We start from the raw sequence: 20,052 nt of genomic DNA, 5'->3' as shown, positions 1-20,052 counted from the left end.
AGTGTTTTGCTGATTATAGTTTGTCTGTGCAGTTATAGATCACAAAAAATATATATAGTCAATGGTGCCCTGGGAATTCGAGTTTGATTTGTTCCATGACTACACTTGTAGCTCCAAACATCGCACATCATCTTTCCCCATTGAAAGGCCATTAATGCCCCGTAAAAAAAGAATTCTGGGAAATCCATCAACTCATGGGTAGTGGCTATTTTCAGGAGCGCTCAGTTCCCGTTCTCTGCAAATAGCAGCGCAATTCAACGCATTTCAACACTGCAGTTTGTGCATCTGCGTCATACCGAAAGCTTCTTATAATCTTTCCAAATCACGTAGCTGACTTTGGTACCCGAAATATTCATCCGTGCTTACTTTGACGAATGCGTTAGCAAATCAGCGCCGTCGCTTCCTGTTAGTGAGCGACCGCAACGACAGACATGACGACAGCTTTGGTTTCCTCTACTGTGTATACATCCTCACATTTTCTCACGCCACTTGAACAACAATCTATGCATGCGGCTTTAAAACTGCTGAGTTAAAAAATGGACCGACCCAGGAAATTGAGTCAATTTGACCCAATTTTGGGTGGTTTTGCTAAAGCCAGGGTTGATTTTTAGCAAAATAATCCAAAATTGGGTCAAATTTCTGGATTAGTCCCATTTTTAATCCAAATTATTTAGTTTTTTCTTTTAACCCAGCAGTTTTCAATTAGTTGTGAAATCATCTTATTTCTGCTTAACTCATTTCTTTCCAGCAAATCCACTTTTAGCATTCACATGGAATATTTCCAGGTATTATATGATTATTAGTTCTTAAAATATCTCGCGATGACTGAGGAAATGACCCTGAATGTGACACAATTTCAACTATTCTGCTGACAGCTTTGTTTTTCTCTTCAAATCCTCCGAGAGTTTCACCATGAACTTGATGAATAGAAGTTACTCCATTGAGATATTTAGTCTATTTTCAAATTTCAGGAATTATTCAAGAAATGAATCACTCACGTTTACTATCAACTTAAAATTCCAATTTGAAATCAAGACAACTCTACAATTTCCACAAGAGGTGCAGTTGAAATGAAGTGCCACCATAAACTATGAGCATTCAAATCCGAGAATATTTTTTTGTTCATATTCAAGCAACGATTCAGGAAGTGAGGTCAAATGAAAGGAACCACAAGACCACTCACCAATTTCTTTGCCCAATCCCGATCGTAAAATGGCACCAGCAGAGGCGACCACGGCACATGTCTTGATGGGACTCCCGCCTTGAGACATGCGCATCTGTTCCAGCTGGAGGGCCGGCACTAGATGGGCCCATCCCAGTGAGAGGAAAGGCTTCTCTGATCCGTCTACCGTGCTCAGCCGGGCCTTGGCCTTCAGCTGACACAGCAGCTCCTTGGCACTTTGAGAGGGTCGGCGGAGCCCCTTGTAGGCCACGCGGTGTTTGTTGCTCTTCACGTATTCATTCCGGGCGTGCTGCAGCCTCGGCTCCAGCATCTCAATGGACAAGCGTCCTTGCCAGAGGCGCTTCAACAGTGACACTGACTTGGAGTTCTCCTCCAGGTTCGAGAAAGCATCAGCAGTTTTCCTGACATGTTCAGTCCTTATTCTGTTGGTCTTGATTTCATCGGCATTTTCTCTCTCATATTCATCCTCCTCGTCTTCCTCTCCTCCATGAGGTTGGACTCTATTCACGTGGTTTTGATATTCCGTAGTTTGGGAAGTCATTTCATGACTTTGAAACGCCGGGTCCGAGTGAGAGCCTACATTCTCTGTGCCGAAGGAAGACCAGGCCGCCAGAGTCTGGGGGTCCATGTAGTTTTGGTTACTGAGCTCCTGGCTGCCATTGTTGCTGGAGGTGACAGAGTTGTTGTGAGGTTCCAGCACATCTCCCGGTACGGTCGGGGTCGAGCTGGAGACTGCGACAGTGTTCTGATGGGAGGCCTGGATGGAGGCCAGGCGACGGGTGTCGGGGTGCTGGGAGAGGAGGGAGCCTGCAGAGGTCGGCAACTTCTTAACTCGTGCGTCAAGGAAGTACGAGAAAAGGGCGAGAAAGATGAGCATCCAGGCCAGCATTCCCACCAACACAAGCCGTCTCCACTGCCTCATGCTGGACTTTATTACCAAGGGGAGCTCACCGACAACAAACAAAGCCATGCAGCTGGAGCAGGAGGGGAGTGTGGGCCAGAGGCGCTGGGGGGAGGACAGGGGTCAGCCAAGACGTCACTGCAGGGCCTGAAGGAGAAATAAAGATCATAAGGAAGGTCTGAGCTGGTATGTCTAAATTGTGACTTCAATCAAAAGACAACAAACCTATCCTTAGTTCCTAATAAAAGTCGAATAAAAAGTATGTCATGATGTTAGAGAGTTTGGAAAACAGGTCATACACCATATTGTGTGACCACATTTTCAACGTTTTTCATTGGTCAATCAAGTTGGTCAATTATAAACATGACATCGTTATTCTCATAGACCACTCATTGAATATAAATACCCTTAATCCCCCACAAAAACGATTAACAACAACCTAACACGACATAAAAAAATCTATTATCTTTTTATTCAAAATAATTCAGTACTACTTGTATCTCAAGGCAAATTGTATTATTTTGAAAAATCCCTGGAGAGGAAATATAGAAATTATGATTGTATTTTTTAGTAAAAAAAAAAAAAATACATAAAAAAATCAATTAGCTTTTTATTCAAAATAATTCAGCACTACTTGTATCTCAAGGCAAACTATTATTTTGAAAAATCTCTGGCGCTCTACTTGTATCTCAAGGCAAACTGTATTATTTTGAAAAATTCCTGGAGAGGAAATACAGAAATTATGACTATAATGTGTTTTTTTAGTAAAAAAAACCACCTTAACACTACATAAAAAAATCAATTAGCTTTATATTAAAAATAATTCAGCACTACTTGTATCTCAAGGCAAACTGTTTTATTTATTTAAATCCCTGGAGAGGAAATATAGAATTTATGACTGTGACATTTTTACTATAGAACGATTTATTCCGATGTGATTAGTGTCTAATTGTAAACATTTTTTTAAATTGTGTTTGTATTAGAGGCTCTACTGTACACAGTAAAGAAAGTGAGTGAAGCTTTGAATACACATTACGGCACCACAACCTCCTTAGCCAAACTTAATTAGAAAAAGATGGTCTCTTAATGTGAGACAGGTTTTTCTCAGGGGACAAATGGAGGTCTTGTCAGACGGAAACCTCTCGTCGTAATTACCACTTCCCGTCAGTCCTGCCAGGACTTGCAGAGTGCGGCGGAAAGGCACCCAGGCACCGCTCACGTAAACCGACCCCCTTTAACCCTTTACATCCACCCTCCGGCCCTCGGCCACACAGGAGGCAAAAGCTCAAGCGTTGACCTCAGTCAAGCTCCAGGAAAACAGCTAGGAGCAACTAGAAGAATATTGCGAATGCATGGAGACACACATACCGAAAGTGACATGCTTTGTGAACGCCTCGGGGCTACGTCAGGTGGGAGCCGTGATTCATATGCTGCGAATGTAGCAGTTCCAACACGTCTACGGTAGGTCAAACGGTTCCTAATGGAGAAATAGGACTTCCTAACACTGACTCAGTTTTACAAATAAAACAAGCAGGCAGCTGCCCAAATGTTTTCAACAAACCAAATGTGTATGTGGTTCCCCTAACCAGGCAGAATTCAGGTTGAGTCGGTGAGCGTGAAACAACACAAGCGTACTGATGGAGAAGCAAGAGCAGAGGATGATGGTTGGCGAGGCTCTCCACAGAGAGAGCAATGAGATGTGGAGTGAAAGTCCCAAAATGATGGGTTAGCCTCTTTGAGAACAAGAAGAACCTATTTATGGCATTTTACTTTTAATTCATGAGTCATACTAATGCTCGATGGATGGATGGATGGATGGATGGATGGATGGATGGATGGATGGATGGATGGATGGATGGATGGATGGATGGATGGATGGATGGATGGATGGATGGATGGATGGATGGATGGATGGATGGATGGATGGATGGATGGATGGATGGATGGATGGATGGATGGATGGATGGATGGATGGATGGATGGATGGATGGATGGATGGATGGACGGATGGACGGATGGACTTCCTTGAATGTTGAACCACAAACAGATGGATAACTGGTCTCACTTTAGCACAGTTGCGCTGACCTTGCAACCAATAATGTTTTCCTTGTGACAACTTGCATATATAGAGTATCAATTTATTGGTCTCTTTGGAGGCATAACCGTGTCTAAAGTTTCAGAACATTTACTGAAAGATTTTTCCTAAAAGGATTTTTGAGTGAGTTAGTGAGCTGGTCTGCCACCTCATCCCTTGTGCTCAACATGTTCCTCTATTTAGTCTGGCAGTGAGGTCATATGTCAATTACCCCTATGCGGTGTTTAAATTTATCTCGTCTTTTTTTAACTACAAATGTTTTCCCCTTCTACCACTCTAAGCGCTCTTACAGAACCTTTCGATGGAAAGTGTGAGCAAATGCTGCTGTGACGCTTTCTTCATGACCACACCATTTTTCCAGCATCACAATGATGTACACTGAGATACTCTCCGTCATCTCGCTATTCATCCATCTGTCTGTCCGTCATCTTGCTATCCATCCATCCATCCATCCATCCATCCATGAATTTTCTTCACTGCTTATCCCATGCAGAGCTACCATGGCAACGGAGCCTCTCCCATGCGGCTACACCCTGGACAGATCATCCTTCAATCGCAAAGGCAACTTTACGGCCGAACATGCATGTTGGGAGGATGTCGGACTTCCCAGAAGGAAATTCAGGATTGAAACGTGGAAAGAAGCTATTCCATCACAGTTCTTGATGTCTCAATACAAGGCAGGATCCCTAAGGAAGTGGTCTTTGCTGATGGACTTTCCATGCATGCTCATGAGTAGACAGGCAGGTCTCAGAGCAGAAGAAAACCACAAAAGAAAAAACGTCTTCTTTGCAGAGGAAACTTTTCCATGACTTGTTCCGGCAATCTTCTGTGTAATCATCCCTCCCAATACACACACAAGAGCATTGACGTCAGAACAGACCATCTTGTCTGTACCTACCACCAGATGATTGCAGGCTTGTGTAATCATCAAAATGGCACTTATACCTGTAGCGGAGACTGTAAAAATGTTCGGTGTATTTTTGCCGATGGCCTTAAGCACCAGAGAGAGAGAGAGTGTGGACAAAAAACATTTTTATTAGTCGTCACAATTCGGAAGAAGTTTAATTTTCAAAATTTGTTAGTTATCTGTCCTTTTTAATGCAGGATTTGGATCCAGAAGGAGAGAGTAGATTTGAATGGGCAACAAAAAAGTCTATGTACAAAATTAAATTATTTCATACAGTTTGTTCAATGTTATCTGACTCTTCAGATATGAATGAAAGGCAGAATTTGTGTTTTTAAAGTTGTTCACATCTGCCTGAGTGGCTTATATTTGGTTATTTTGTTTCATAACAGGATGTATTGGCATGAAATTTCTGTAGTTAAAAAATGTCTGAAAAAAGTATTGGCCGCCGAGCCCCTTCACTTTATCAAATCCGGCCCTCCTTGCAAAAAGTTTGGACACCCCTGCTCTAGAATATATAGAAAAAATGATGTATCAAACAAATATGAAACTATAACGAACGATCTCAATCAATTGTCTTTGTGACCAAATAAATGACAAAAGCCAATAGCGTCATAAACGGAACAGTCATAAAGGACCAACTGTCATAAAGGACCAAAAGCCACTAACACAGGCCTGGCCAGCTCGCAAAATACCCGCATAAAACTAGGCATGGCTCTTTACTAGTCTTGGCTCTTTGCCTAATTTCATGCGGCTTTTTTTTAAGTTCATATCAACATTTATGTTTGTGGGGTGTTTTTTTGTGCGTGTTCGCTTCGCTTGAGTTTAATACGGTATTTTCGCGCATGAGGTAAAATTCCAAAGTGGGGGTTGTCTTACATTCGGCGTCTAAACATTATACTCATTCACAACGCTAGATGGCGCCAGATATCTTTAAAGCGAATATTGAACTTAACTCCCCAGGCCAAAGCGAACCTCTGTCACGAAGAAGAAAGATCTCATTTCATACCACAGAGCGGGTATATAAAAGACAGATGAATGAATGAATCAATGACAGTCCATCAAAGTACAATATACTATCATGTGAAACTTGTACTCGGTGTGAGGAAAAAAAAATTCTAAGCATGTTCATCCGAAACGGAAAAGTTCATTGCCAACACTGTAGATAGGCTGTGGGAGTCCTTTAAATTATAAATAAACCAGAAAAAGTTTAAAAAAACAAACTCGGCATTGACTGTTTTGGCTTCAAGTGAACAAAGTGATCAGAAGTCTCGTTGGAATCAACACGTATTTGGTTGCTGCAGCAAACTACGGCAATGCCGTAAGCACGAATGAATATTGAAGTAAAAAATGAGACGAGCACAGTTCACTTGTAAAAAATTCAAATCTATCCTCGAGTAGAACAAGCCGGAGTCACTTGTGCTTGCCGGGCACTTTTGAATGTCAATCTGAAAAGGCTTACGCTAGCTGACAAACAGCCTCAATCCTCAAATCACACATCAGCATATCTACACAAATACTTTCTTGTATCAGAAACAGACAATATGCGATAGCATCTGTTTATACAATCAGAAGCCATGATTGATGAATGAAAATGAATAGTTAGGTAGCGATTCTCTTTATCGTCAGACTGCTCGTGCAAGGATTTGCATGCTGGGAGCCAATCAGCATCTCAAAGACAGTTGAATCTTATAAAAGCCTTACAATCCATTTAAAACAAGTGAAGGTTAGCTACAATACATTATGAAAAGCATCCGAGATGACAAATCCAGGTCACAGAAAATAAAAACTGCCACAATTTGGCGTTGTGCAAAATGTGAACAATATATGAATTGAGAAATCGAAGAGTAATTCTGTCTGCTTCTACAAATGGAACTTTTTTCCAGAGTGCAGAACCGCACAAGTGCGTACACGTTCAGTCGACTAAAAACACTGACCGATGGCCTTGTTCTTCATGAAGTATTGATGACTCAAAGTGGAGCTTTTTGCCCACATCTCCGAAAATAATATTCGCCTCTGAGTAGTTGAAGCGGGGCGACAAACAAGCAAGTAGTACATCATTACGAGGTCACGTGAATGAAGGTGTGGAGTGTTTTTGGAGACATCAGTGTGTGTGTGTGTGCACAACAATAGAGCCAAACAAGCCACTAAAGACTAGCCAAACGAATGAGATGATTGAAAGTGCAAGCTTAATTTGTATTTTTCTCAAATTTCAGTTCAACCTGAAAGATGAACATTGTCTGTTCTATTTGCTTATCCTTATTTGAGGTCAGTGCACTTGTATGTATTCATAAGAACTGCAAATTTCAAAATGATCATGCCGACCTTAATAAAAACGATATAGAGCGGAGTATGATTTCTCTTCCCATCTGGATGAAATTTGAATCGGCACAGGGATGCTAAAACACGCCGACCAACATCAACGCTTTTCAAAGCTCAGGATTCACTCCGGCCGCTCCACGATATCCACGTCTTTTGATAACGACTTATTAGTGGTTTCCTTGGAAATGTGGCCGAAATCAAGATGGTGTTGCGCTTTAGACAACAAACTTGTTGAGCATGAACAGAATCAGAGCTGCAACCAAGTAGCGAATCAATCATCAATTGGACACAATTGAATCGAAATATTATTGTTTTGGAGCCTTTTTTGATGAACTGTAGAGACTGGATACTCGCTTCTTCCACACCTCCATTGATCCAAACTACTCATCCCAAATGTGCTGACGAGTAAGAAAAAAAAAATCTATTTTCTTTGGACTGTGGAAGGATTAAACACGTAATACACGGTCCACCAAGGTCAGACCCGGGAGCATTAACTCTATTACAGATCCCTCTGAGGCAGATTAAGCCCGCTTTCCTCCTACAGCACCGATTACACCAACAATGCGACGCAAAAATACATTTCGGCAAACACGTGCCATGAAACCCATTAATCCCACTCTTAAAAGGCCAACTACACCCATTAACAACCTGGAGTGGCGAATTGTAGAATTCCCATTTGGTTGACTGTCCCAGAAGTATTTGGACAAATGATGTTTTTGAGGTCACAATGGGATTCATCTTTGATTTAAAAGTTGTATTTAGCATTTAGGAACTGCAGCCTTTTTACTTAAGTGTACCTTCATTTGAAAAGGCTCAGCGGTAACTATTAAACTTTTATTGGTCAATAGTAGTCCATTCAATTGGTTTCCCCACTGTGGGGTAAGATTCAATTTTATCTAATCTAATCTAATCACTCATAAATGAAAATGATTGGTAACATTTAACAACAGGAAGACCAGTATTACGAACGTATACACATTAATTGTATGAAGTTGCAGTTTGCGTTTCGACACTTGTAGTTACTCGAGAATCCCAGACAAACAATTGACAAATTATTTTTCAATGGTACAAATATTAGACAAGATACGATATCATTGAAGAAAACCACCAACTATACTTTATATTTGTAGTCATCTTGTTCATTTAGAGTATAAATATAAGAATACACTATATTTTTAATGCATCAGATAAATCATTCCACATAAAGTGGAGGGCATTTCACGGGGGCAATTTGGATTTACATAATACTTAACTTTGTTACAGGTATACTGTATTTGTCTAAATTATTAGTGAATACGATTAAAGCAACAATGTGTAACTCAGGGGTGTCCAAACTTTTTGCAAAGCGGGCCAGATTTGGTTAGATGAAAATGTATATTGAAAATGTATATTTGTTATATTCGCACCGACATTCCTCGAACCACTACCATTGTAAATGAACTTGTAAATATTAAAATATTTAAATATTATATCCTTTGCTGTCTGCAGATAGGTTGATATAGCAAATAAGAATCTGTTGTTAATTGCACTACCACAAAAGTTAAAGATTAAAATAATAACAAATTAAATACAAATGAAAAATTTTATGAAAGTGGAATGATTTTTTTATTAGATGTATTAAGTTTGTTTTATTGTTATTGTTGTATTAATAAGAAGGGTTGATATTGGTGTTTTTTAATCTAAATTAAATCATTCTCCATTTTATCTTTTTTTTATTTCAACTTCATACGCAACAAATTACTTCATAATCACCAAATAATAATCCACATACTTTTTTTTTGTTAGTACAAAGTAGACAAGCTCTTACCAGTCGTCTGTGGGTTATTTTGCCTTTTCCTGTGCAGCGTCACTTGCAACGTCTCTGATTTTAGCGTCGCCTTAGTCCTTGGTGTGTTGACATTTGAATGAGGAAGTGTCTGTGTCACTGATTATCTTGCAAATGGACACTTGCGTGCGTGTGAACCGGGAAGGGATGGAGATACGCTCGCAACCGATCATGAGCACTCTTATGTTTTATGTAAAGTTTCACGATCTCTGCCATGTGATTGCTCCACTATGTTGTAGCATCCTTGTTTATGTTCTGTGGAGCTACATTATTTGTTTGTGTTCAATATTTTCCTGCAATTGTGTTTTTTTTTTTTTTTTTAACTCCATTTTCATTTTCATATATAAGAAATTATTATGACCTGGGATTACCAGGAACCAGTAGGTCTGGCTCAGGCTCAGCCGCATAAATGGAACGTGCCCGTGTGGGACAAATAAAGCAGTATTGTACTCATTTTATCTTATGATCATGTGATATGGATTGAACGATGATTGTTAATGATTAAATATGTGCCCTGCAATTGGCCAGTGTAACCTGCCTCCTCAAACCCTTGACCTTCATGAGGAAAAGCACAATAGACAATGAAAAGATTGGATTTTCTGTGAGCAAATCCACATGCAGACATCATGCGGCAATATAATCTCAAAGTCACCATGTTAACGATCCCAATGGATTTTAACCAAAGAATGTTTATGTGCACACAATAAAAGGGAGTACCAACTTGCACTCTGGGTGGACTTCCTCGCTCACATCAACCACCAGCCCCTCTGGGAACGTTCCGGCTCCCTAGATGGGATTCATGGGCCACAACGTGACAGATGCACAGCTTGTCTTTTTGGCCAAACTTCTGCCTTGTCTTCTGGGTACAGCGCCTCTTGTGGCTATTAAATAGGTCAATTAACAATGATGTATACATGTGGAAGAAAAGTGCCTCTGTTTTCAGTGTCCTTTTAGCCCAACATAATTTACCTGACAAATTATAACCTATTTAACATTTTAACTCGGGATGTCTCAATCTGATATTCTGCATAGGTGTCAGAGTGTGTTTAGCACTCTGGCTATTGTATTTAGAGGAAAAAAACTGCTGAGACAACAAGAGTACTAAAAAGGTAAAGCTCTGCATTCGTTTTCAGACAACTTAACCTCTATAATCGACGTGAACCCCTGACGCCAAACATGGACTCGGATTAGCAGGCTATTAGGGACTTACTGGACTACTATGATACACAATAAGCTGTCCTCCGTTTCAGAAGCTCAAATGTAAGCAGCAGACACAAAAACACTCACTGGCCACAACTTTATGTATAAAGTATAATGAATACGAAAAAAGCATTAAAAATAAATTCTGTCTTTAACTAAATTCTCATCCTCCTCTAGATACATGCAATGTTATATAATACTACCGTATTTTTCGCACCATAAGGCGCACTGCATTATAAGGCGCACCCTCATTGAATTTTTTATTTTAGAAATTATTTGATATATAGGGCACACCGGATTAAAAGGCGCATAAAATAGAAGCTATACTCCAACAAACTGAGGTTGACTAGGGTTGCATCCACTAGCCAATAACCAATGAGCGTTTCTCAAACAATCGCGTTTCTCAAACTATCTCCAATAAAATGATCGGAACCGACTAGTTTATGGTGCTCGTAAAAGGAGGCTAATTGGCCTGGAAGTCACCAGCTTTCACGAGGCAAACTCGGATCCCACGGCTGTCCGGGAGTGAGATGCACATCCGGGAGTGAGATGCACAGCTGGTCCTGCCGCTTTTGAAGATCACATAATTGCTGCTCTGGTCAGTTCGAGAGCTTCTGAAATTACACCTCCACCTTCCCACAGTGCCCTGCCCACTCGTCTCTGATGCTTCCGCACGGATGAGGCCTGGAAGTGATGAGAGGAGAAACTTCTCCTGTGGCTACGACCAGCATTCAAATTATATAGCAGCGTTTTTAGGATCCCAATGCTCAGTGGAGCTTTTTCATGTGGACACGCTAACTCGCTGGCATGTTTAACATAGAAAATGTTTGGTGACGCCACCGCAGAAACGGCTAAAAGTGACGATTAGCATTCACATGAACTGGATTTGGACTTTTCATGTCATCATCTCTTATGTCTACCAATCAGCTCCCTCAGCTACTCGTGTCTTGTCCAGGTATTCTTTGCTGTCTTCTCAGTTTGTTTTGATTTCATTCCCTGCATCCTCTCAGTCGGTGTTAGATCATTGCTTCTATCGTGCTTCTATTTCTAGTTTGCTACTTCATGACTTAGTTTGGGGATTTCTATTCGTTTGATTCTACATTCCTTGTTTGCCTTTTTGCCTTGCCTTCCTGCTTGCCTGCACTTGGATCCTCAAACCTCAACAATCTCCTAAAAACATGCTAATAATTTTAGATATACCCTGCAAAAAAGCAAGTTGAGGCATAAATACTAATAATAATAATAATAATGGATGAAAATAAAATAAAATTCTGCCATTGTTGTTCTGGAATCAAATATCCAAGAATCCTTTTTTGCCTCAAATAAACAAGCTATTACATTTGATTTTGACTCATGCAAGAATGACTCCATCAAACATGCTTGTGTGAATGATGGTCATCTTTCATTGCATCCGTAAGCAGACTTCTCCCGGGCTTTCCGTGAGCCACCACAAATGAGGCCGCTCAATCTGTGTTATCAGGTCATCGCCAGTGCAATTATATATTTCATTAGTTACTACGACGCCTTTGTGGCAGCCAGTCAGGCTTCAAAACGTGTTTTTCCAGCCACTTATTTACAGTGATATATGTTTAGCAGCATTGAATCATTGTATTGTTTTCATCCACAAGACTGGAGGGGAATGACCCAGTTTCAAATTTGAGTAATAAAAAATTCCACTCCGAGATGACAGTTATATTTTTTCAAACTCTCCATCGTGAGTGATACTTTTTTGCCACGTCTTTATCAACTCAAATCACGTGCTCTCATACGGAATACGAGTCTTCACGCAAATTGCAACACAACAACTTGTTACTATCTTAACAAAAGAAATCCAGCAATACAACCTTTACTCATGACTTGCATCATAAATTCAACCTTAAGATCACACAGATCATCACGCATGACTTCAACTTTCCGGATTATTCCTATTGCACAAGGCTGCAGTAATTAATGTGGCAGTTTCGGAGATTGCATCATAATTATAACAACATGCCGAAGCTACGTGTATATACATGTGCAACCATTCTCAGGCTCACCTCTTCAACTGAGCTAGGAAGCGAGCTACAAAAGTTGGGGTACGGCACGGAGGAATCACACAAGCCAAATGAACGAGACTTCAGAGGCCCTATTTTTGTTCCGGGTGCAAACCCCCAATGAAAGGTGCAACTGAGGCTGGCATGATTGGCATCTGCAACTTTTTTGGAGCTGATGCTTCTAACTTGCCTTTTTATGCTCTCCAATGCAAGACATCTCGATACAAATTGTGCTTGCATAAGCTTGGTGCGGTTGAACATCTCTCAAGGACGAATTATAATACAAATTCAAATCAGGTTCACAAATGGACAACAAGAGAAAGAGTCTAAAAAAAAAACTGCAATACAGCAGTACATGCTTCCTCAAGACCGTTTGATCCAGATTTATCTTTTGACAGAGCAGTGATAGACACGTAGTTTCCTGTAGGTGACAGACGTGCAGGCACTTCAAAGACACACTCATACACAGAGAAAAAGAAAAAAAAAAACCCACAATTGCTGTTCACACCGGTGCGTTTAACCACCCCCAATGCATTAAGGAAACACAGGAAGTAAGATCAGAAAATTTACTTTTGCTTATGGATAAAAGCAGCTTAAAGGAACGGCTCTAATCTATATTGGTGCTTGTCAGGGTAAGCAGTTGGTATGAATAATATATATAATTGGGGTTCGAAACAGATATGAAATGGTTGCACATGCATAGCTAGAAGTGATGATAAAATTCATGACACATTGGCTACGTTGTTGCCTTTAGCCTCCCCTTAGCTAAGGTTATACTAAATACAAAAGACCCCTGTGAGATAGGGAAATTCAGAGTAGTTTCATCTGGATATAGATGTCGAATTGGAAAAAAAGGCATCAATATTTTTAAAAAGAATTACAACAAGCAAAGGACACTGAAATAAAACCTTGAAATCTGACAATTCACCTATTTCAACAAAAACAGCAGTCTGTAAACAGCTTCAGATTAATTCATGCTGAGTCTTTTTGTAGGGAGCAAAATATGTCACCTCTTTTCACTTACATTCCAGAAATAAATTGCATCATTATTTTTTTCGTGGTACGTGGACATGGTACATTTTAGGCACAGATGACATGTACCCTTTTGACCCTATGGAAAAGGTACAAACAATGACCACAAATGTAGTTTGCAATGAAATAACTGAGAGTTTTTTTTTTGCTCTGAAAAAAGTGTAGCAAATAATGCATTATAGCAGAATGGAAAAAAAAAAAACAATTTCCTCTAAGAGGTTGCCCCTACTCTATTTGAAGCTATGCCTCAAGGTAGAGTGACGACAAACAAACGCATCTCCCTAAACAGATGCCTTCATTACCGCAGTTAATAAAAAGCCATTAAACAAAATTGACCACTGAGCCAATTTAAATTCTGGTGCTTACTAAAACAGCAGTGCATTCCATAGCACTTACATTAATTGAATGGATGTTGGGTTAGTACATGGAAAAATAAATTGAATATGGTGGCAAATGTTGGCCTTTCATTGCAGTAAGTGTCTCTTCACCAAAACGATAGAGGACACTCCCATTATCAGAACATTTAAATTGATCTTATTTGAACTCTGTCGCTAAACAAAACAGCAGCACATCCCAAAGGCTACAAACCGGTTTTACCCGAGTGGCCACAATTTACAAATAACTGTACACAAAAAGTAAAGCATGTTATACGGTATAGTTTCTTTAACAAATCACAGTTTGCCCTTTTGATCCAATTTTACTGAACCATAATCACATTTTTTTTACTGTAAACAAGGTTGTATGTTGTGCCCAAGTTGTGTGCACCAAAGTGGACACACAGGAAACCCACACGAGGAGGAATCCTTCATTTCAAAGGTGGTACTGGTGCAGGGGGGGGGTGTGGGGGGGCAGGTTTTTCTTATGATCCAATACAGTAGAATTGACCCACCTTGCACGCTCGCGTGGTTGCATGCACGCGCCCCTCGCGTGGGAATGCAGTTTGGGGGCGCGCGACCGGGACAAAGACCTCGTGCACAACGTGCAATTCATTCAAAATCAGTTGATGGTGTGTGTTGTGTGTGCGTGATTGATGTATGTGTGAGTATGCGTGCAGCCAGATGCTCCTCACACACGCGCATGCAAGCCCAATTGAATGGGAAGAAGAGCCGACGGATGACAGAAGAAAAATCACACACCAAAAAAAATGCTTACCTAAAAAACGCTGCGAGGGATGCTGCCCACGGTCGTCCGGCGGGAGGTGGTGCTCGTGCTGCTGGTGATCCGGTTCTGCTGACGCGGATACCTGCGAGCAGAACCAAGCGTTGTCTGTCTGTCTGTCACATAGTTGCTGTTGGTAATGCTGTGGACCCCTTTTCTTTTCTCTCTTTTTTTTTTCCTCTCTTTTTTTTGGAGGGGGAATGCACATCTGAGTGAGAGGGGCGGAGCCGATGGAGCTTCACAAAGCGACACACGAGGGTGGGGGTAGAGGGAAGTGCTCAATCAAATATACTAGTTGGAAATTAATACAGTAAAATTTGCATGATTAAAAATTCCTTCGAGTGATTTGGAGCAGAAATACAATGGCTGGAAAGAATGTGCATGCCACAGACCTCTAGTTGGCAGTGTCACTTAGTGACTAGAAGCTGTTTTTGCTCTGTATAATAATAAGAATAATAATATATTTTAATATAATAAAACTGTTGCTAGCTGATACTGTATAATTGTATTTTAAATAATTGTTAAATAATACTAATCGCTCACCTTGACCTTGGGTCAATTATCATGATACTCTGGCATAAAGCTCGAGTGGGCCACGAGCGACCCAGTCACGCCACTGCACTCTTACTAAAACTACTAATTGAGATCTTAATGGATGAAAATGTTTATTTTAACAATTAAGAATACTTAAGTACAACCCCTTAAGAATACTTAAGCAAAAAGTCAAGTACTCCACATTTTTCCACGCAAAAATGTCAGGAAATCTTTGCTTCTTGGACAAACCTACGGAAACCGATGTTAGTTGGCGTGCCGCACCCCGTGACTCTGATTCCTGCCACTGCACGGTTCTGACTTCCCATATGCCGCCGATTGCGGTTCGGACTCCCCGTATGCCGCCGAGCGCGGTTCTGACTCCCCGTTTGCCGCCGAGCGCGGTTCTGACTCCCCGTATGCCACCGAGTGCGGTTCTGACCTTCTGGACGATGGTGGGTCATTGGGACCAGTGCGCTAATGTTGGCTTACCTTGTACTTAGACTGCTATGATGACTTGTCTCTACCCATAGTTGTTGGCAGACAGTCATGGAATAAAGTTCCTCCCTTCTGCCACACTCCATCCACTCTTTTGCACATGATCAGCCATCGTTCTGTGAGCGCCGATGAATACCATGAGGGTGACGTAAACCACTGCTGGTTGCTAATTTGCAAATATTTGACAATGCCTAAATAGACAAGCCATAAATCCATGACGCATGCTAACAATCACTTACCTACTTGCTGGGAAGCTGCAACGTTGTACTTCCTGCAACAGTCCATTTTCTCGCTCTCCTCAGTCTCCTCTCAGATAAAATGAGTTGATGATGAAATGTTCAATACGGAATAGCTGAGTGTTCGCCTCCATTTTTGGTTTTTTGCATTGCTTTGTCGCATTCGTTGATTGCAGTTTGGTTTTTGCAGTGACGTCACATCCCTAAAAGATTGCGTGTTCCTCATTTTCATTTAAAACAGTGTTGCGTTTTATTCCCCTGAATATTTTATTTAAATTGTTGAAGTGGGTCGAAAGAAGGTTGTTTTGTTGTCCGTGAGCTCTGACAAGGTCTGGCCATGAATGTATAGAAGGCCCCAAATGTCCTGGCCTCTTTTCCTCAACAGAACTTGGCAGCACACAAGATGGAAGACATGATTGAACTCTGAATTGACTTCACTTCACTTGGGTCATACACAAGAAGTACCCCCCCCCCCCCTACCCCCATTCCACCCACCGTCTCTTGTTTGTTTTCTCACGACTCACTTGTCACCACAAAACTTTTTCTCATGTCTTTTTTTTTCCACTCACCTCCACTTTCCACTTCTTCCATAATTTAGGTTCTTCGTTTTACTTTAAACTGCAATGCAAACTAACTAAAAACCAGTTTGGATTTGATCTCTAATCCTAATTATTTTACACTGAACTTCACAAATTAAAGAATATTTAGAGCAAGACAATGATGGGACAGTGGCTATGGTAACCTTTGAGAATAAAATATTAATTGATGAAGTAATGCCACAGATGTCGGAGCTATAATTAAGTGTTGCAAACCAAATGTCGACTGCTTGACCTTGACCATTAACGCGTGAAACCAGGTAGTGGCTTCTCGTGCTCCGATGTTCACCGTCATTTGACATTCGGCTTTAAAGCAGGCATTAATGAGCCACAAATATGCAAATTGGATTTATGCAACTCATGATCAAGCACAGTTTCAAGCTGGGATGAATTTAACTGAAGCATCTGATTGCAAACTACAGGCCAATTATTTTCATCATCCCAAATTACCATCACATTAGCAATATTGTATTGTAATACAGATATTTGACATTGCAGCTTGTCAATTTTGTTATGATATTTGTTTGAATAGACATTCAAATACAGTGTGTCATTTAAGATGGCCTTGATGAATAACTTCTACTCGGCATAATATACAATACATAAGGAATGCCTTGTGATTGGCTGGCAATTACCGTATTGGCCTGATTATAAGACGACCCCCTCTTTTTCAAGTTTGAAAAAAGACTTTTAATTTAATTTTTATACACAAAATGATTACAATACTTTGAATTGTTGTGGTCATTAGAAAATACAAACACTGGCAGAGATTTATAGAAATTGTCGCGTATCTTTTGGCTACCTTGTTTAAATCATTGTTGAGAGTTAATTTAAGGAATCGTTACCATAGGTGTCTTTCTGTTTGAATATTATTAAATATACTACGATCACATTTTTTTATATTTCAGATTATTTTTCAGAAAGATTGATGACCCTGAATAGCCGATTGAAGATCATTAACAGGTGGAATATGATGAACAACCACAATGTACGAGCATGCAACCATGCATTCCAACTTAATTGAGTTAATAGGAAAATGATAGCAGGGGTTCCGTCTTGTTTCTGTGACTATGTGTGTGTAATCCAATTAAAATTTCTCACCTGTCCTTGAGGACATGACCCAAGAGCGCCCGTTTAGCATGAGAGCAAGTGGGGACCGCCACTTGGGTTTTGCAGCCCGTATGTTTTTGATTCCCTCCCCTTTATTTCCTCATCAGTAAATGTCAAACGTTCAAATGAGTGCGCTATCTCAATTTATACGGTCGTTTGAGCTCCATCAGGCGCGGGCTGCTGCAATTACTGCCGCACGGCCGCTCGCACCCATCAACAATAAATCGTCTCGCAAAAGACATTTAAGCCGTCACTTGTGAACCGTAAGACTAATGTGGGAAGTGAACTTGAGTTTGCAATGAGTATCAATCTCGTGTTTTATTGTGACTTTTGTGATGTTTTGCTTAAGTGTTGCTTAAGGCCCTAACGACAGGCAAAAAAAAAAAAAACTTGATGGCAAACAAACAAAACATGGCCTCTACTGTTTTGCAGCAATAAATCAGCTGGTCATGATGTTGAGTCAGCTAAAGTTAACATCCTCCTAAACCTTGCTCGCTCAAGCCTTTGTTGAACACCTGACTTGGGCTTGTCACTCAAGTACTTTTCATTACGGCGCAACCTTTGTCGTGCCAAAAAATGGAGAGAAACTACCAGCTGTGAGAAGTTCATCACAAAGGTCATCATTATTGATGTGCTTCTACTTGTCACTTATTTTCCACATTCAGTCAGACATGCAGTTTCATCAAGCTGTGATTTTTAATTTAATTGAATGTAGAACGTGATATAAAAAAAATACAAGGTCTGCGATCTCTTTTGGGAAATGTGTCAATAGGCTAATTTGAAACGGAAAATTGGTTTTGGCCGGTTCATCAAATCGACCTGAATCGAATCGGACTACTTGAAAATAAATTGATGTGTATTTAATCAATTTTTGAAGGAAACATTTCACATTTATAGTATTCCCAAAATCATTTATGTATTTATAAAAGAAAAAGGATGTCATTATTTAATGGTTGTTTTGGAATATTTCTTTTTTCTAATGTATTTTATAGTTTGAATGCAAACATTTACTTATTGTTTGCTGCTTGTTTATTTAATTAAGTTAGTCGTTTGGGTTTATTTGTTGTAGTACTTCCGCGGCACGCTGTTCCACTTGTTAGCATGACGTCCATAAGTTCAGAGGTGTAAGATTCAGTCCCGGTGTAGTCGTTCAAATCCGTTCGGGGTCCTAACGCTTCTTGACATTTTTGACGATGTCACGGTATATAATTGGCTGTACTGCGACATTTAAGATTATGGTTAGTCTGTTTTGCGGAAATTAGATAGTAGTTCATACATGGGTGATATTTGCGAAGAAAACATCTAAAAACAACGTACAGTCGGTTATTATTTGATTCATTGATGCTTTCGATATTTTAAAAGGAAAATGTCAGCTTTGTAACCACAGCTGGCAGTGTCAGATGTTTTGATTGGATGGTAAGAGATTTTCAAACAGAATGAACTCACTTATAAATAAGCAATCACAGACCGTACACTATAAATGAAATTTTTTAGGATTGTTTGTAGAAGTTTTCTTCGCAAAAAATCATGACATACTCAAAAGAGTTATGGATCTGATGTGGTACCTCCAACGGCTTCGGCCTTCTCCCTGTGCCTTTTCTCCAGGTACATGCATGCCACTCCAAATTGTCCGCACTCCAAATTTTTCTCGTCTGCAGAAAGATTCATGTATCACATTGGTATCGCACTCAAGCAGCAGCCCAGCTTTCATTATGTCTACCTGGGTAATCATTCCAGGCGCGTGACAGCACCGTCAAAGCGTTCGAACGCAGACAAAAGCGTATCTGAACATCTGCCTATTTCTCACACCGGGGCCACTTTGTTGTGTCTCTCAACTAATGACGGCTATTAGTAACCCTCGAGAGCGTGACGGTCTCCACGGTGATGCCGATGCGCACGAACGCTTTCTGGTCTTATCTCGGCCATTTCGTGCCATCTGTTTGTCCTGATTGCACACTGGTGGCTTATTTCAAAATGGTCCGAGTTGACATAATGGGCTCATTCACATCGACGAGTTTATTTTAGTGTGTTTATTTATGTGCATGTGTGTGCGTGAGTAGTTTTTTGATGCCACCCAGGGAAGCAACAATGGCAGATGAAATGTGAAGAGATCAGGAAAGGGAAAGGATTGCGACGTAGGAAAACGGATGGATGGACGGGCGGACGAACGGAAATTTTCTATCATATATTAAAAATGTTAAACGGTTAATTCAATAATTACCTGTAGTTATTCAAATTTTTATGATGATGACACAAATAAATACACCTGTCTCATTGCCCGCCATCTTTTCAAATCTTCTTCTCGAAATCATGCATTAATATGCTCACATCTGAGCGATTTTAATATTTATGCGCGGTGCCCCAAAAAACTAACGGCTTCTTAAGGCATATCGACTCGTTTAATTTAGTGCAGTGTGTGTCGGGCCGA

At 40.4% G+C, this 20,052-nt stretch overlaps 1 protein-coding gene across 2 annotated transcripts in view; it reads right to left on the bottom strand.

The window, feature by feature from the left end:
- The window catches only part of st6gal2a (ST6 beta-galactosamide alpha-2,6-sialyltranferase 2a), a 46,067-nt gene that overhangs the window by 12,747 nt on the left and 13,268 nt on the right, over positions 1-20,052 (bottom strand). Inside the window, exons 3-7 of one of the 2 annotated variants that reach the window (XM_088382718.1) lie at positions 19,190-19,276; positions 15,922-15,988; positions 15,677-15,798; positions 14,648-14,738; positions 1,184-2,231 (exon numbers count right to left, since the gene is read on the bottom strand). In XM_088382718.1, the coding sequence (XP_088238844.1) occupies positions 1,184-2,153 (970 nt within the window). In that variant the 5' untranslated portion in view covers positions 2,154-2,231; positions 14,648-14,738; positions 15,677-15,798; positions 15,922-15,988; positions 19,190-19,276. Of the gene's footprint in view, positions 1-1,183; positions 2,232-9,212; positions 9,329-14,647; positions 14,739-15,676; positions 15,799-15,921; positions 15,989-19,189; positions 19,277-20,052 lie in introns of those variants that run through there. The other variant, XM_088382719.1, reaches the window with a different exon arrangement.

Source organism: Syngnathus floridae, chromosome 8 (assembly GCF_059516105.1).
Source record: "Syngnathus floridae isolate MCC-2025c chromosome 8, RoL_Sflo_1.0, whole genome shotgun sequence".
In the NCBI taxonomy this organism is placed as follows: domain Eukaryota; kingdom Metazoa; phylum Chordata; class Actinopteri; order Syngnathiformes; family Syngnathidae; genus Syngnathus; species Syngnathus floridae.
This window is presented reverse-complemented; position numbering and strand designations above follow the sequence as displayed.